This window comes from Triticum urartu, chromosome 3A (assembly GCF_056163025.1).
Source record: "Triticum urartu cultivar PI428250 chromosome 3A, HENAU_Tu73, whole genome shotgun sequence".
Lineage (NCBI taxonomy): Eukaryota > Viridiplantae > Streptophyta > Magnoliopsida > Poales > Poaceae > Triticum > Triticum urartu.
The window spans coordinates 697,325,329-697,340,173 of NC_141875.1; the positions used below are offsets into that span (position 1 = coordinate 697,325,329).

The window sequence follows — 14,845 nt, forward strand, 5'->3', positions numbered from 1 at the left end:
TGGGCATTGAATACATTTCAATAATGGCCTGAAAGAAAGCAGGTAGATCAAAGTCAGTTGACGCAATATAGGCAGCTACGCGAGTGAATTCAGATTACAAGCAAAAACTCAGAATCATACCTGCTCTGGTGCGTGGGACTGGTCGAATGGAGGGACTCTCCTGGCTCCCCTGGGATTGTCCTTATTCCCGGTAATGCCAGACAGCCACTTCTCCAGTGTGTCATCGTCGACCTCCTCCGGGTGGATCCGAGTGGAGTCTTCAAGACCCGAATACATCCACATCGGATGGTCTCGGGCTTGGAGAGGCTGGATGCGCCGCTGAAGGAAGACCTCCAAGAGATCCATACCAGTGACCCCGTCACGAATAAGCTGGACCACTCGGTCGACCAACACCTTCACGTGCGCCTTCTCCTCCGGGAGCACCTTCAAAGGGGAGGGTTTTTCCACTTGATCCATGATAAAGGGAGGGAGGCCAGTTGATTGCCCTGGCGTCGACTGGTCTTTACAGTAAAACCAGGTCGACTGCCATCCGCGAACTGAGTCGGGAAGAATCATGGCCGGGAAGGAGCTTTTCCCTCTCGTCACTCGGATTAGCCTTTTTCACTGTCTGGGAGCGACAAGTGAAAATATGCTTGAAGAGACCCCAGTGAGGCCGACAACCCAGGAAGTTCTCACACAAAGAAATGAAAGCGGCAAGATAAACGATTGAGTTGGGGGTAAAATGATGGAGTTGTGCCCCAAAGAAGTTCAGAAACCCTCGGAAGAAGGGGTGAGGGGGCAAGGAAAATCCACGGTCGACGTGGGTGGCAAGAAGGACACGCTCACCCTCCCGAGGCTGCGGCTCAGATTCCTTCCCCGGAAGCCGCGCCGAGTCGTAGGGGATCAGCCCCCCTTCGGCCAAGTCGTCGAGGTCTTCTTGGGAGATCCTTGAGTGGATCCATTCGCCCTGGATCCAGCCCCTCGGCAGGCCGGACCGCGAGGAAGATCCGCCCCGGCTGGTCGCCTTCCCCTTCGACCACGCTGTCGCCTTCTTTGCCCGCTCCAGAGCCACTGTCTTCTCCTTCCCCATTGTCGCCGGCGAGACGCGTACAGTGCGGTGGCGCTGGGGCGAGAGCGAGCGCAGCGGAGGGGCGTGAGGAAGAGAAGAGGAAATGAGATGCACTGTTCGGGAGACTCCGGTCCGGCGCTTTATATCAGTTAGCTTCCGAGTGGCTGACGGGTAGGCCCAGGCAGCTCTGTCAAATCCCGTAACGACCGCGCACGCGATACGTGGCGAAAAAGGTGGCGCGGGGATCGAGGCGGCTCCGCTCTATCCCATCCGATTACTGCGGCCTCCCCCGTCCCGCGCGCTTCCCAAAATTCGGATCCCACGAAATCTGCGCGCATCAAACAACTGGTCAGACCAAAGATCTCCGCACCATCACTCGGAGCCTTACAAGAAAAGAAACCCACTCGACGAAGAATTAAGAATGGATCAAGGCGACTGAAAAGGAAGTTGCTGTCGTCACTCAGGTTCGTTGATCTGAAACAAGATATGCTCATGGCATGAAAAACGAGTCAGAGAAGTTCTCAACTCCTTCCCCACTCAAACCTCGATCCATTCGGGGGCTAATGATGAAGCTATGTACCTAGGGTAGGATCATGGACCTGTCCTAACTGCCCTACCCAAGGACATCTCTAGAAGAAACCACCTTTCAATCGACTTGGAGGCGTTCCACTCGACAGACTCGAAGACGCTCGACCAAGAAGCAATCACTCGACCAAGATCCAACCACTCGATGGCTAGGAGACCTGAAGTCACTTTGCACGCTAACGGTCGGTCATTAAGTAGCTTTTATGGTCATCATAGCACTTTATTAACTAGCGTTACCAGTAACGCCCTGCCTTAATGTATATTGAACCCTTTGTAACATGGGCTGGCCGGGGTCCTGGCGCACTCTATATAAGCCACCCCCTCCTCCGAGACAAGGGTTCGGACCTCTGTAACCCATATTCATATAATCCAGTCGACCGCCTCCGGGCTCCGAGACGTAGGGCTATTACTTCCTCCGAGAAGGGCCTGAACTCATAAACCTTGCGTGCTTACAACTTCTCCACAGCTAAGATCTTGCCTCTCCGTACTTACCCCCCTACACTACTGTCAGACTTAGAACCACGACAGTACACATAAGATTTCCCTCTACATCCCTCTCACGGTACTCCTTTTTTATTTTCTTTGCAGGTGCTCGCAGGGCATGAACTATGGTGACATATGAATTCAGATGCCCTATTAGAAAAAGTAGTTTGAGACATCTACACTGGTTTTTTCTCCCAAATGCAAGCCATCACTAGTGGGCCTCATCAAACAATAGAATATAAAGACTCTAGTACACATGCATTTCTACTCTCCACTCCAACCTTTTCAGTTTTTTACACCGGACCACACTTTTTGTAGTCAACGATTGCTTCATAATTATTTTTGCGGGAAATTATTCATATCTATCTAAAAATGCGTCCCCTATGTTGTAACAATTTATCTATCTAGTGAGAAAACGATTACTACCATAGCCAGGTGATAATATCTTATTTCCCAACCACTTTAAAGAATTATCCACACTGATATAAGAAAAATGTCCATCATACTCTTGAAATAATTTATTCATCTACTTAAAAATACTATTGTCTCATCCGACAAAGGATTTCTTATTTCCCGAGCATCTTTCAAAAATGGTCATATTGATGCAAAAAGATCATCATGTTGTAGAAATAATGTATCCATCTAGTGGGAAAAAAGTTGTCTTAGAGTTTAACAAATTTGGAATCTTGCATGGATCTCCATGTTGGATCGTCAGTTTTGTCATCGACAGAGATATCATAAATTAGAAACCGTGGGGAGGCTGTGAAGTAGCAAAAATAATAATTAAGTACATCAGTCAACGATGTTTAATTTAACCTATAGCTACGAGACCTGGACAGTTGAATTTTCCAGTTTCCCTAAAAAAAGTTGAATTTTCCAGTAACCACCTAGCAACTAGCCAATTCACCAGACTTTGGCGAAAAATGAGCTTATTAGTTGATTTATTTTCGGATCAGATCATATACCAAGAATAAGACCTAATGTTTGTAGTGTGCATTTTGGCATGACAATTTTCGTTCCTATCCATCAAAATTTTCAATCAGGTAGCCAAATCCTTGCACTGCATTGCCAGTGTTGTCCCCACAACATCATCAAGGCTTCAAGATACTCCCTCCGTCCCATAATATTAGAGCGTTTTTGACACTACTATCTTATATTATGTTATGAAGGGAGTACTTCTCAAGCTAAATCAATTATCGATATAAATCTAGGAGTTCCGGTGAGCTCCCCAACCCTACCCCCCTAGCCACTCCGGCGAGGTCCCCTTCCTCTTCCTCGGCTCCGTGGTCGTTGTCGCTCCCGTGTCACCGGTACCTCCACCTCCACGTGGGGCGGCAAGAAAACAGAGTTTGCCAAATATGAGGCGCCACCACGGTACGTAGGGGGTAGAAGTAGATGCACTTGAAGAAAGCCGGGGGGTCGAACGATGTTGTTACATTGCATGGATGTATGGTCCATCCATTCCGTCCACCGGTCAGAAGAAATGGCCAAATCTTCTCTCTTTGGGTCCTCCCGCTGTCTGCGAAAAGGTAACCACGCAGCTACCCATAATCAATGCAGTTAAGTGGTCCAAGCACATGCAGATCACTGATCACTGGCGCCGGTACCACAAAACCGTTGCCATGGTCAGCGTCCCCCCTCCGTAAACCCCGCCGGATACGCGCATGTTCCCGCCCAGCTACTAAACCCTAGCCAGCTAGCTCGATAGCTCTCCTGTTCTCAAGAATCTCACCGGTTTTCACTGCATTTTGTTACTACTAAAACCCTAGCTCTCCTGTTCTGAGTGAATCTTTATTCGCGCATGCCCACCCTAGTCACCCCACCTTGAAATCACGCTGGTTTTTACCGCTGCGTTTTACCGCCGGCCGGGAGGGGAGGGGAGGGCCGGCCGGAGTACGTACGAGTCGTGGATCAGTTGCCGCGGACTACAGTCTCGCACGTACACCGCCTGCACACCCAGTCACTCGCCCGCCCTCGCATCGCATCGATGGCAGGGGGGGGGGGGGCCGCCGGCCGGAGGGGGAAAGGGAGAAGACCGGCACCGACTGACCGGCCGGGTCCCGCGCGTCCTCAGATTCTGTGCCCGGCCGGCCGGGCGTTAAATACGACCCCGTCCTGCCCGCCGTGCCATGGCGATCCATCCATGGGTGTGGTGCGGTGCGGGGCGGGGCGCCCCCACCTTCCACTGCATACAACGTCCGCGCTCCAGTACCTCTGCCTCACTGCCTCTCCCCGCTCCCCGCGCGCGCGGCCTCCGTGCCCTCGACCCGTTCGATCCACCGATGTGCTGTAATGGGGGTATGGCACGGGTCGTCAATCCAACAACCACCCCTGCCAGTCCAGTCAGTCCCCGTCCGTCCGTCCCTCCGTCCTCAGCGATGCGTTGCAGTACACAAGCCCATACGCGCATGTCTGTCTGTCCAGCTCTCTCGCCCATGTTCACGTATCGTATGGATCGATGATCATCTATGGATTGATGGACGGATGGTGTCAAACGTACGTGCGTCCATGGCGTGCGCGTGTGTGTGCGTGCACCGGTCAGTCAAGCCACTAGCCACTAGCCACTAGCCAGCGGTCAAATGGTATCGCGCATGGGCAGCGCCGGCCCCGGGCGCGGGCGCGGTGGTCTGGGCGCGCGCTGGCGTCTTGGAGCTCGGGGCGCACTGGCATGGCTCGGGCAGAGTCCAAAGCAGTGGTAGTAGGCAGACGCCGGGGCTTGGGCGGGTCGCCGGCCCCGCCACGGGATCGACGGACGGGGCTTTAAATCGGGGTCGGGTCGGGCAGCGGTAGCAGGCAGGCAGGTCGGCTCCCCGGCGGGCATGGGCATGCGTGGCGGGGCCGGGCCCTCCACGTTTCCCGCACGGCGCCACTCCCCATAACTCCAAGTTACTGACCACCGATGTGATGGCTGCTGCTGCTGCGCGACGCGGAGGACGACAAAACCGCAGAGAAACGCATGCATACGCTACGCAGCGCAGACACAGCATGCCTGACCAGTGGCCGGCGCACAGACTTTTCCACGGCGCCTTGGCGCTGGAGAGTGAATTGCAAAAAACATCGACACTTTTAGGCTAGGTTTGCAGGTGCCATACATATACGAAATTGTGCCAAAAAGCATTAATTTTTTTTCATAATTTTTTGCAAAAAACACTAGTTGCTTGTTTGGACCGTTTTAAGTGCGTGTATGACAAGGGGGGCCCGCATCCGTCGACGTGGTAACACTGTTCACACGACAACACCGTTAGACGGCGTTACACGCCGCTGGCGCACCGGTTCGAGCCGGGCGGGTCAAACAGCCCGAAGCGGTGCAGGCCCCACCCCCTCACTCTCTCCCGTCCTTCTCCCTCTCTCTGCTCCCGCTCGTTCGCCGTCGCCGCCCCCTCCCACATCTCCGACTGCCGTCGCCACCACGTCGCCATGGTTTCCTGGTCTGAAGACGACAGCAGCGAGAACTCTCACCAGTACGCCGACTCAGCTTCAGACGAGGGCATCATCAAGGTGAGTTGCTCGAGCTCAAGCTAGGGTTAGGGTTGCGATTTGGGGATTTTTTTTGTTGAGCTTGATCTGAAGTTTTGTTGCCTTTCCTTTGCACCTCCAGATCCCTGAGACCATCGATGACTCCGATTTCGAGGGCACTGAACCTGATGTTTTGTGCAATGACCACTCCCTGCCAGCAGAGAGGCGTGTTGCTTTCCAAGGCATCCATACTGGCAGGAGGTTCTTTGCTTGTGCTGTGAAGGTATGTGCCAAATTTATGCTAATCTGGTCACTGTTTAATACTGATTTTATAGTTAGCAGATCTGGTGTGCTAGTTGCTCAGTGAGGCCATTGTTTATATGTGAGCATGTGCAGAGTGTTGTCAGCAGATCTGGCCTGTTAGTTAGGTTGCTAATTAGTTATGTATTTTCTGTGATAGTAGTGGGTTAGGGAGGTCATTGTTTATATGCCAGTATGTGCATAGGGTTGGGAGCACTGATTGAGACTTCTTACTTTATAGCATGTGGATTAGTGAGCACTGTAATTGTTTAACTCATTGTGTCATATAGCTAGCTCATACATGTTTGTTTAACTCATTCTGTTACTTTATAACTGTTTGTTACTTTATAGCATGTGGATTAGTGAGCACTTTACACCATTTGTTACTTTGTAGCATTGTGTTACTTTATACCTGTTTAACACTAAAATTACAGGAGGGAAGAAACTGTGGGCTAGTTGAATGGGTTGATCCATTTTGGCCAGCTACAATGGAGAATGCATTGACCAAGTTGTGGGATAAGTATGAAGAGTGCAGGAGGAGCAAGATTGAGGACAATCTGGAAAGCTCATTTGCTGTTCACAATCTGACACAACAGAAGATCAAGCTGCAGGCAAGTTATGAGAGGTTGGTTGAAGATGTCAACGGCCTTTTGGATGCCCAGGAGCAGAGGGCTCGGTTGGAGAGAGGTAAGATGCAGAACAAACCTGATGAGAGCAAGCTGCAGGAGAAGTATGACATGCTCAAGAACCTGACAGTTGCTCAAGCCAATGTCATTAGGAACATGAAGTTGAAGCTTGCTGAAGAGAAGATTAAGTTGCAGGCCCACATTGCAGAGCTTGAGAAGGTTGTCGAGCAGACCAAGCTGAAGCTGAATGGGATCAAGGCCATCTTAGATGAATGAGCAGTATAATGTAATATGTTGCTTATTAGTACCACCAACATGGTTATGGGATGATGAGTACTATAATTATGGTTATGTAATGACTACTATTAGATGAATGGTTATGTAATGTACCTATTTAGCATTAAGCACTATCGTGTAATATGGTACTTATTAGTTATGATTATCTATGAATCTTCCAGTTATGCTGAATCTGATGCTGTTGGTTGGTTGGTTTTGTCAATGCCTAGAGACCCTAGACTCACTTGCTAGTTTTGTCGACGCCGAGTGACCCTAGACTCATTTGGTTGGTTTTGTCGACGCCGAGTGACCCTAGACTCACTTGGTTGGTTTTGTCGATGACAAGAGACCCTAGACTCACTTGGTTGGCTTTGTCGATGACGAGTGACCCTAGACTCACTTGGTGGGTTTTTCGACGCCGAGTGACCCTAGACTCACTTGGTGGGTTTTTCGACGCCGAGTGACCCTAGACTCACTTGGTGGGTTTTTCGAAGCCGAGTGACCCTAGACTCACTTGGTGGGTTTTTCGACACCGAGTAATCCTAGACTCATTTGGTTGGTTTTGTCGACGCCGAGTGACCCTAAACTCACTTGGTTGGTTTTGTCGATGACAAGAGACCCTAGACTCACTTGGTTGGCTTTGTCGATGACGAGTGACCCTAGACTCACTTGGTGGGTTTTTCGACGCCGAGTGACCCTAGACTCACTTGGTGGGTTTTTCGACGCCGAGTGACCCTAGACTCACTTGGTGGGTTTTTCGACACCGAGTGACCCTAGACTCACTTGGTGGGTTTTTCGATGCCGATTCACCCTAGACTCACTTGGTGGGTTTTTCGACGCCGATTCACCCTAGACTCACTTGGTGGGTTTTTCGACGCCGAGTCACCCTAGACTCACTTGGCGGGTTTTTCGACGCCGAGTCACCCTAGACTCACTTGGTGGGTTTTTCGACGCCGAGTGACCCTAGACTCACTTTGTTGGGTTTTTCGACGCCGAGTGACCCTAGACTCACTTGGTGGGTTTTTCGACGCCGAGTGACCCTAAGCATCATCATCATCCATCTAAGCCAACATCATCACGAGAATCACCAGCATCACAGCCAACATTTTCAGGTTCTCACATCCATCTAAGCCAGCATTTAAGATAAACATCCAAGTTCTCACAACCAACAATGGTTCAAAGCCAACATAGGCATCATAGGTTCTGAAAGCCAACAAAGGCATAATCTAGTTCACAGCCAACATAGGCATCATAGGTTCTGAAAGCCAACAAAGACAAAGGCATCTAGTTCCCTAAAGCATAGAAGTACTCTTTCAACTTGTATGAAGAAGTCCTTTTTCTTCCACTCTGTCTTGGAGCTTGAAAAGTTGACCTGTTTCCTGCAGCAGAGGTAGAGGCTGTACCAACATTGGTAGCTTTCTTCCTGAGAGACCTCCTTGGAGGAGCAGCAGGTGTAGTGGCAGCAGGTGTAGCTTTCTTCCTAGGAGACCTCCTTGGAGGAGCAACAAGTGTAGTGGCAGCAGGTGTAGGAGCAGCAGTTGATGGAGATGGCCTCTTCCTTGGTGGTGCAACAGCTGTAGGTGCAGTAGTAGATGAAGATGGCCTCTTCCTTGGTGGTGCAGCAGCTGTAGATGCATTTGTTGTTGAAGTAGAAGCCTGTGACCTGTTTGGCTGCATTTCAAAAACAGTTAAGGCTTGTGAGTTACAATGGAGACAAAATAAAGAGAATTGAGGTGCTACTATAACTAACCTGATGTTGGTTCATTCTCATAGCAAGAGCTGGCTTGAGGGGCTTGGAGAAAACATTGTATCTATGCCCTACAAGTTTGCAGTTGCTGCAAGTAATAGATGCCATCCTAGATGTATCTCTTGGTGCTGGCTTCTCAAATTGGTTTTTCCTCCTCTTTGTCTGTTGCTTCCCAACCTTGTCTTTGAATACTGGAGGCTCTATGTCATGAGTTCTTGTCCTTGGCCACATGTTTGGACCAGGCACAGGAAATATGATATGTGCAAATGCTTTTTTATACATTTCCTTTTTGAAGAAATCAGCAACAAAGTCCTCTGGCTGCAACTTAGCTTTCACTATTGCAGAAACTGCATGATGGCAAGGCATAGAAGTCATATCCCATTTCCTACATCCACATGTTCTGTCCAGCAAGTTCACTGAGTAGGTGTTTTCTCCACTAGTCACTTGGTAGATGTTAGGACCAGCCATCAAAGCCTGGCACCACCTTGAGTTGTACTTTGTCTTCTCTAACATTTCAGCATAGGTAGGGCAAATCTCCCAATTTGCTGTCTTTGTCTTTGTTCTATTCGTGTTAAATTTGACCATCAATTTTGTCCTAATTCCTTCTATCATGGTCACTATTGGCTTGCCTCTGACATCTAATATCATTTTATTAAACACCTCACTGATGTTGTTCACTACCAGGTCAGTTTTGCAATTAAAATCCATAGCATGCCTAGCCCAAGTATGAACAGGGATTTTGTAAAGCCATGTCCAAGCAGCCTTACACTCTCTTTTCAAAGCATTCATTGCATCAAGGTGTTCATTCTCAGTATAAGAGTAGCTAGCTGCATCCATGTGTTTCTTTAATTCATCACCTCTAAAACCAGCAGTTTGGAAATTCTGATAGATATGTCTAAGGCAGAATCTTTGTGGACAATTGGGGAAAACATGGTTTATTGCATTTAAAAGCCCCTGTTTGAAACAATGGGAAATAAAGCTAAGCATTGGTCCTATAAACAATAAAATAATGAAGCTATAGCAATGTGCATATGAAACCATGAAACCTAGTGCAATATTGTATGAGAATAGAAGTTTACCTTCTGCCTATCAGAGATGATGGTATAATAGCCAAACTTCCCACTTTCTCCACCAAGTGCATCTTTAAGCTGTGTTAATAACCATGTCCAGCTGTCTTTGTCCTCTTTGTCAACAACTCCAAATGCTATAGGGTAGATATTATTGTTCCCATCCCTTCCTGTTGCAGCAAGGATCTGTTGACCTGTTGACAACTTGATAAAACAACCATCTACCCCTGCAAAGCTGACAATTGTGAGAACATAGTGTATGTAATGTGAGCACATAAACAATTCACAACTTAGTAAATGAAATGTACCTATGAATGGTCTGCATCCATTCAAAAAGCCTTCTTTGCAAGCACTTAGACAGAAAAAGAGGCCATGAAACCTAGGGTTTTTGCTTGGGTGCTCTAGTACATGCCTAGTAGTAACAATACATCTAGAGCCTGGGTTTGTATCCAACACAGCCTGCAAATAATCTCTTATTCTAGTGTATTGTCCTCTCTGATCTCCTTGGACAACCTTCAATGCTTGCTTCCTAGCCCTATAGGCCATATGGGTGGACATCTCTATTCCATATTTCTTCTTCAGTGTCTGCATTATTGTGGTGACTGGTGTGCCAATATCAACTCTCATCATTGCCTCACACTGGTGTGCAACCCATTTTGCAGTGACCTTGGTGTTCTCTCCTACTGCTGGGCATGTGTGCACAAAATTTTCCTTCCTTATGCAAAAAGTAGTCTCATTTGCAACAACAGAAGCTGCAATAAAGAAAGGGCATTTTGCATTTGTGCACACAACTATGATGCTGTCATTGCAGTTTCTGTGGAACTCATAATTCCTATTCTGAGTTATGTGCAATGTCTGAATTGCTCTCCTAAACTGATAGACATTGAGGAAACAAAGTTTTCTGCAAAACTGCTCCTCTGGGTTCTCTCTCTCCTCACTATACCAGATCCTTGGCAAAGATCTCACTGATCTGCTCTTCCTTCCATTGGCCAGAACAAATTGTACTTCCTCAGCTCCATCATCATATTCCTGCTTCAAAACACCAAGATCTGGCTCCTCATCTGATGATGGTGCCCAAACATCCTCAAATCTCCGTTCCAAGCTAGAATGTGACCTCTCTGTTGGCCCTTTCCTAGCTTTCTTCTTCTTTGTAGGCACCTCTTGCTGCTGAGGCTGCTCCACGTGCTCCTCTTGGTGCACCTGCTCCTCTTGCTCCACCTCCACATGTTGCCCTTCCTCATCTTCCTCATACAGTTCATCCACATCAGTGTCTCCATCAAAATGAATGAGTGGATCCTCTCTTTGCTTCCTCATCTCATTAAGCCTCTGAAGATAGTCCTCATCTGCATCCAGATCTGAATCATCTTCAGTTAGAAGAATTGGTAGCTTCTGCTTAACTTTATTTACATGCTCAGCTGCAATCTTATGTTTCCTAAATTTGGCAATCTTTGTTCTCCTCTTCAACTCCATTAATGTCTCCAGTTCATCCTGATGTGCTGCATTGGATTGGTCCATGGCAGCATTTGTATCCAGATCATGGTTTGTGCTCTGCTGTGTAGTGTAGAACTGCAATGGCTCTGGCTGACTCTGTATTATACTTTTTGGTGGTGATCTTAAGAGAACACCAGAAGGATTTACTACATACACAGGGTTCTCTCCTATATGGCTCAAAGGAACCTGCTCCTTAACCAGATAGCCTGAGTTCAAATCTGCAGGTCTTGGATCAGTGCCCCTAACCACTGTCAAGTTCACTACACGCTGATCATTGTTAGCAATATGGTCAAGCATTTCATCCACCTTATCATCATCACAAATTTCATCCATTCCTGCAATCCCCACACCAGGACCCCTCACAAAATACATGAAATCATTAAGCCCATATCCCTCTGTCTCTATTAGGGCAACCAAATTATAATATGTTATGTCTGAGATGCAAACTGATCTCTCCAAATTGTCTCTGTCATGGAAGTGCATTCTAACTTCCCAAACATCATCGTTCAAACTACACACAAATAATTAAAATAGCTTAATTTACAGAGCACTAAAACAGAGCACCAATGTACTGTAAAAAAATGCACAATTCCTAAAACAGAGCACCAATGTACTGTAAAAATGCATAATTCTTAAAACAGAGCACTAAAACAGAGTAATCAACATTATAATTGCTACAATACAGTACAATACACTCTGAAAACAACAAACACCTTCTAAAAACAACTGTCAAGTTCTGAAAACCAGTCAACTTCACTGTCAAAGCAAAGCAAATTGATCTCTCCAAGTACAGTACCCTGCTAACTACTCTGCTGACTACATCATCAACTAGCTACTCTGCTAACTACTCTGTCAACTAGCTACTTTGTTAACTACAAATCAACCGCAACTAAATCACAATTAAGAGAGCACCAATTAACAGTGCCAAAAAACCTAACCCTAACTCTAGAATCGATCTACAGGAAGAGGGAAGAGGGGAGAGGGAAGAGGAAACTCACTAGACGCCGCCGAATGACGAGGCAATCCGGTGACTCTCCGACGGATTCTCCTTCACTGCCCTGGCCCAAGATCTTGCCGCCACATATTCGAGACAGTGCTGGGGGCTCTGGCTGGGGCTGCTCGTATCCGACGGCCAGCTAGGGTTTGAGCTCCCGCATATATCTCCCACAGGTGGACCATCGTCTCCAGCGCCGGCAGAGCCGCCACAGTCGCCGCCTGCGCCGCCAGCCGTCGCCATGACTGAGAGGAGAGAGTGCGGGGAAGGAAAAGAGAGTGAGAGGAGCGGACCGGGCGGGGTACGGCTCGAAGACTAAGCGGCCCGGCTCAAACCGGTGCGCTAGCGGCGTGTAACGCCGTCTAACGGCGTTGCCGTGTGAACAGTGTTGCCACGTCGACGGATGCAGGCCCCCCTTGTTATAAACACACTCAAAACGGTCCAAACAAGCAACTAGTGTTTTTTGCAAAAAATTATAAAAAAAATTAGTGCTTTTTGGCATAATTTTGTATATGTATGGTACCTGCAAACCTAGCCTGAAGTGTCGATGTTTTTTACAATTCACTCTGGCGCCGGACCACCGGCCGCCGGCTGGCTGGCTGGCTCGATCGCCCGCGCCAGAGGAACAGAACGCAGAGACCGACGTACAGTTGCAGGGCCATGGCTGGGGAAGTGCGTGCCGGATGCAGGCAGGCAGGCATGCCTGGGCGGCTCAGTTTCCTGCGCCAGTGAACCCAGGGGAGGGAGGGCCAGCGAGAGAGAACTTTACTCCTCCCATGAAAAAGACGGAGCCAACGAGGTTTGGGTTTTGCTTTGCGGCTGCAGTGAACCCAGTGGCGGTCCAGGGACGGACGTACCACTGCTCTTTCCACCGTACGGTGCTCCCCAGTCTTACACGTTCACTTACGCCTCTCACTGTTGTTTAACAGTGGTCCTAATCTGGATTTAATCTCCGTAACCAATTTCCCGCCACGCTGCCCGTGCAAAGGCGCACGTGTTCTGGTGGCGTGCGCTGGGTTCACATGATTTTTGTGTCGGAGGGCTTGACAAAATTAGCAGGCTTAACCACACATGTACGTACCTGGCGATCGACCGGTGAGCCGGAGTCGAGGCGGCGTCCCTTTCAGGGAAGCCCGGCGTCGCTGTCGCGGAGTCGCTACTGCCAGCCAAGAGGCGTCGCGTCCATGACCGACCATTGAGTCCGGCCAAGCCGCGCACGCGTTCCGTGTTTGGACGTGTCGACGGCCGGAAATGGGGGAGGTTGTCACATGCATACAGCCCGGAGCCGCATGGATATACTCATGTCCCTCACACGTTGCTTTCACCAGCTCTCCATCCAAGTGGCTCGTCCGGGGATGAGATGAGATCGATCCCTCGCCGTCGACCACTCGAGCTGCCCCGGTGCGCGGGTGTAATTCAAATCGGCGCATGCATGCATGCATGCATGAGCCTGACAAAAATGAACAATGGCGTGTCGTATTCCGTGCCACACATACGCGATCCAGAGGATAAATGAAGCATGCATGCCATGCACTATGCACTGTGCCACGCATGCATGCATGGCCCTGCGTTGTCATGCAGGCAGCTGGTTGGACTCAAGACATGCATGCTTGCTCGACTGCTCGGTCAATGAGTCGATCGAGCTCCCTTGCATCATATATCTCCGTAATTCCGGAAATAAAAATAAACACGATGGTGCATTTTTACATTTACCGTGATACGAGAATTAATGAAATTGTTTTTCCAACAAAAAAAAGGCAAATGGGCTTCCATGCTGCATGAAAAAATGCTACATATTGCGTAGGTACAGGAAAGCTGATGATGCATGTGATCTTGCCATCCATATCCGCGTGATATGTATGATCCGTCTGCATCGATCAGTCCTTTTCTACCAGCAAAATCCAGGGCACACTTTCAATCTGACAACGAGGGTGCGAGACCGACCATACATGTACATGTACCAGCTAAAACAAGTAGGCGGCCAAACAAAGTTAGGAGGGCCGCCGGGCAAATATTTATTTAGGCGCTTGTTGTCCACCATCATATTTAACGCTTCACCGTTGTGACACAGGAGTACATGTTTTGATCAATTCGAAACAAAGTTAGCGGGCACGGTCAAAAAATTAGGTACTTGTCTTGATTAATTTCAAACAAATATACAAGCTGATGTGCTGCAGGAAGCTATTATGTTAAGACTCTAACAGGCGAAAAATGTGCCCTCATTAGCACCCCTGGGCGAATGATCGTTTATTCTGGGAGGCTCAAACAAGCGAAAAACTCCGTTCGCTCTGAGAGGCTCTAGCCAACGAACGACGCCATGTGCCCTCTTCCTCACACATCGCTAGAGGATGCTAAGAAGAGTGAATTGTCATGTTGCACCATTTTATTAGAAGAGAATTATCATATTGCACCATTTTATGAAGAGAGAATTGCCATGCTGCAACAAAGAAGATTTTCATGTATACGAACGAGAGTTGTTCCCCATATTAGGATTTACCATGCTACATCGTAGAATTTTGCCACATGATCATGGATTGCCCTATTGGAATTGTTATGCTATAACACGGAGAATTGCCATGTCATAGAAGAGAAAACTGCCCTCATGTTTAGTAATTACCATGTTGGTACAAAAGATTGCCATGTTATAGCAAAATGATTTGGCATGGTACAACAAGAGAAAAGTTGCCGCACATGTCTAGTGATTGTCATGCAACAACAGAGAAATGTCATGCTACGCAGATGTCATGCTCTGAACTTCGTGGATGCGGGTCT

General features: G+C 48.4%; 2 protein-coding genes across 2 annotated transcripts; one reads left to right on the forward strand and one right to left on the reverse strand.

Annotated features, from left to right (window-relative positions):
• Window positions 1-5,533: 5,533 nt before the first annotated feature.
• LOC147981769 (uncharacterized) lies at window positions 5,534-6,774 on the forward strand. Its single transcript, XM_087517210.1, has 3 exons — window positions 5,534-5,614; window positions 5,715-5,855; window positions 6,307-6,774. The coding sequence occupies exons 1-3, from the start codon at window positions 5,534-5,536 to the stop codon at window positions 6,772-6,774; spliced, it is 690 nt and encodes a 229-aa protein (XP_087373336.1).
• Window positions 6,775-8,058: 1,284 nt separating this feature from the next.
• On the reverse strand, window positions 8,059-11,391 carry LOC147981770 (uncharacterized). The gene is made up of 4 exons (XM_087517211.1): window positions 9,897-11,391; window positions 9,601-9,815; window positions 8,525-9,475; window positions 8,059-8,445 (listed from the first exon to the last, which is right to left on the reverse strand). The coding sequence occupies exons 1-4, from the start codon at window positions 11,374-11,376 to the stop codon at window positions 8,059-8,061; spliced, it is 3,033 nt and encodes a 1,010-aa protein (XP_087373337.1). The 5' UTR covers window positions 11,377-11,391.
• Window positions 11,392-14,845: the final 3,454 nt, after the last annotated feature.

What these genes read in the sequence shown, in the direction of transcription:
- LOC147981769 (XM_087517210.1), top strand. Translation starts at nt 5,534, where the DNA reads ATGGTTTCCTGGTCTGAAGACGACAGCAGCGAGAACTCTCACCAGTAC. An exon ending in CAGACGAGGGCATCATCAAG is followed by an intron (nt 5,615 to 5,714) that starts GTGAGTTGCTCG and finishes TTGCACCTCCAG; the next exon opens with ATCCCTGAGACCATCGATGA. An exon ending in TCTTTGCTTGTGCTGTGAAG is followed by an intron (nt 5,856 to 6,306) that starts GTATGTGCCAAA and finishes CTAAAATTACAG; the next exon opens with GAGGGAAGAAACTGTGGGCT.
- LOC147981770 (XM_087517211.1), bottom strand. Translation starts at nt 11,376, where the DNA reads ATGCTTGACCATATTGCTAACAATGATCAGCGTGTAGTGAACTTGACA. An exon ending in TGGATGCAGACCATTCATAG is followed by an intron (nt 9,816 to 9,896) that starts GTACATTTCATT and finishes TCAGCTTTGCAG; the next exon opens with GGGTAGATGGTTGTTTTATC. An exon ending in TGAGAATGAACCAACATCAG is followed by an intron (nt 8,446 to 8,524) that starts GTTAGTTATAGT and finishes TTTGAAATGCAG; the next exon opens with CCAAACAGGTCACAGGCTTC.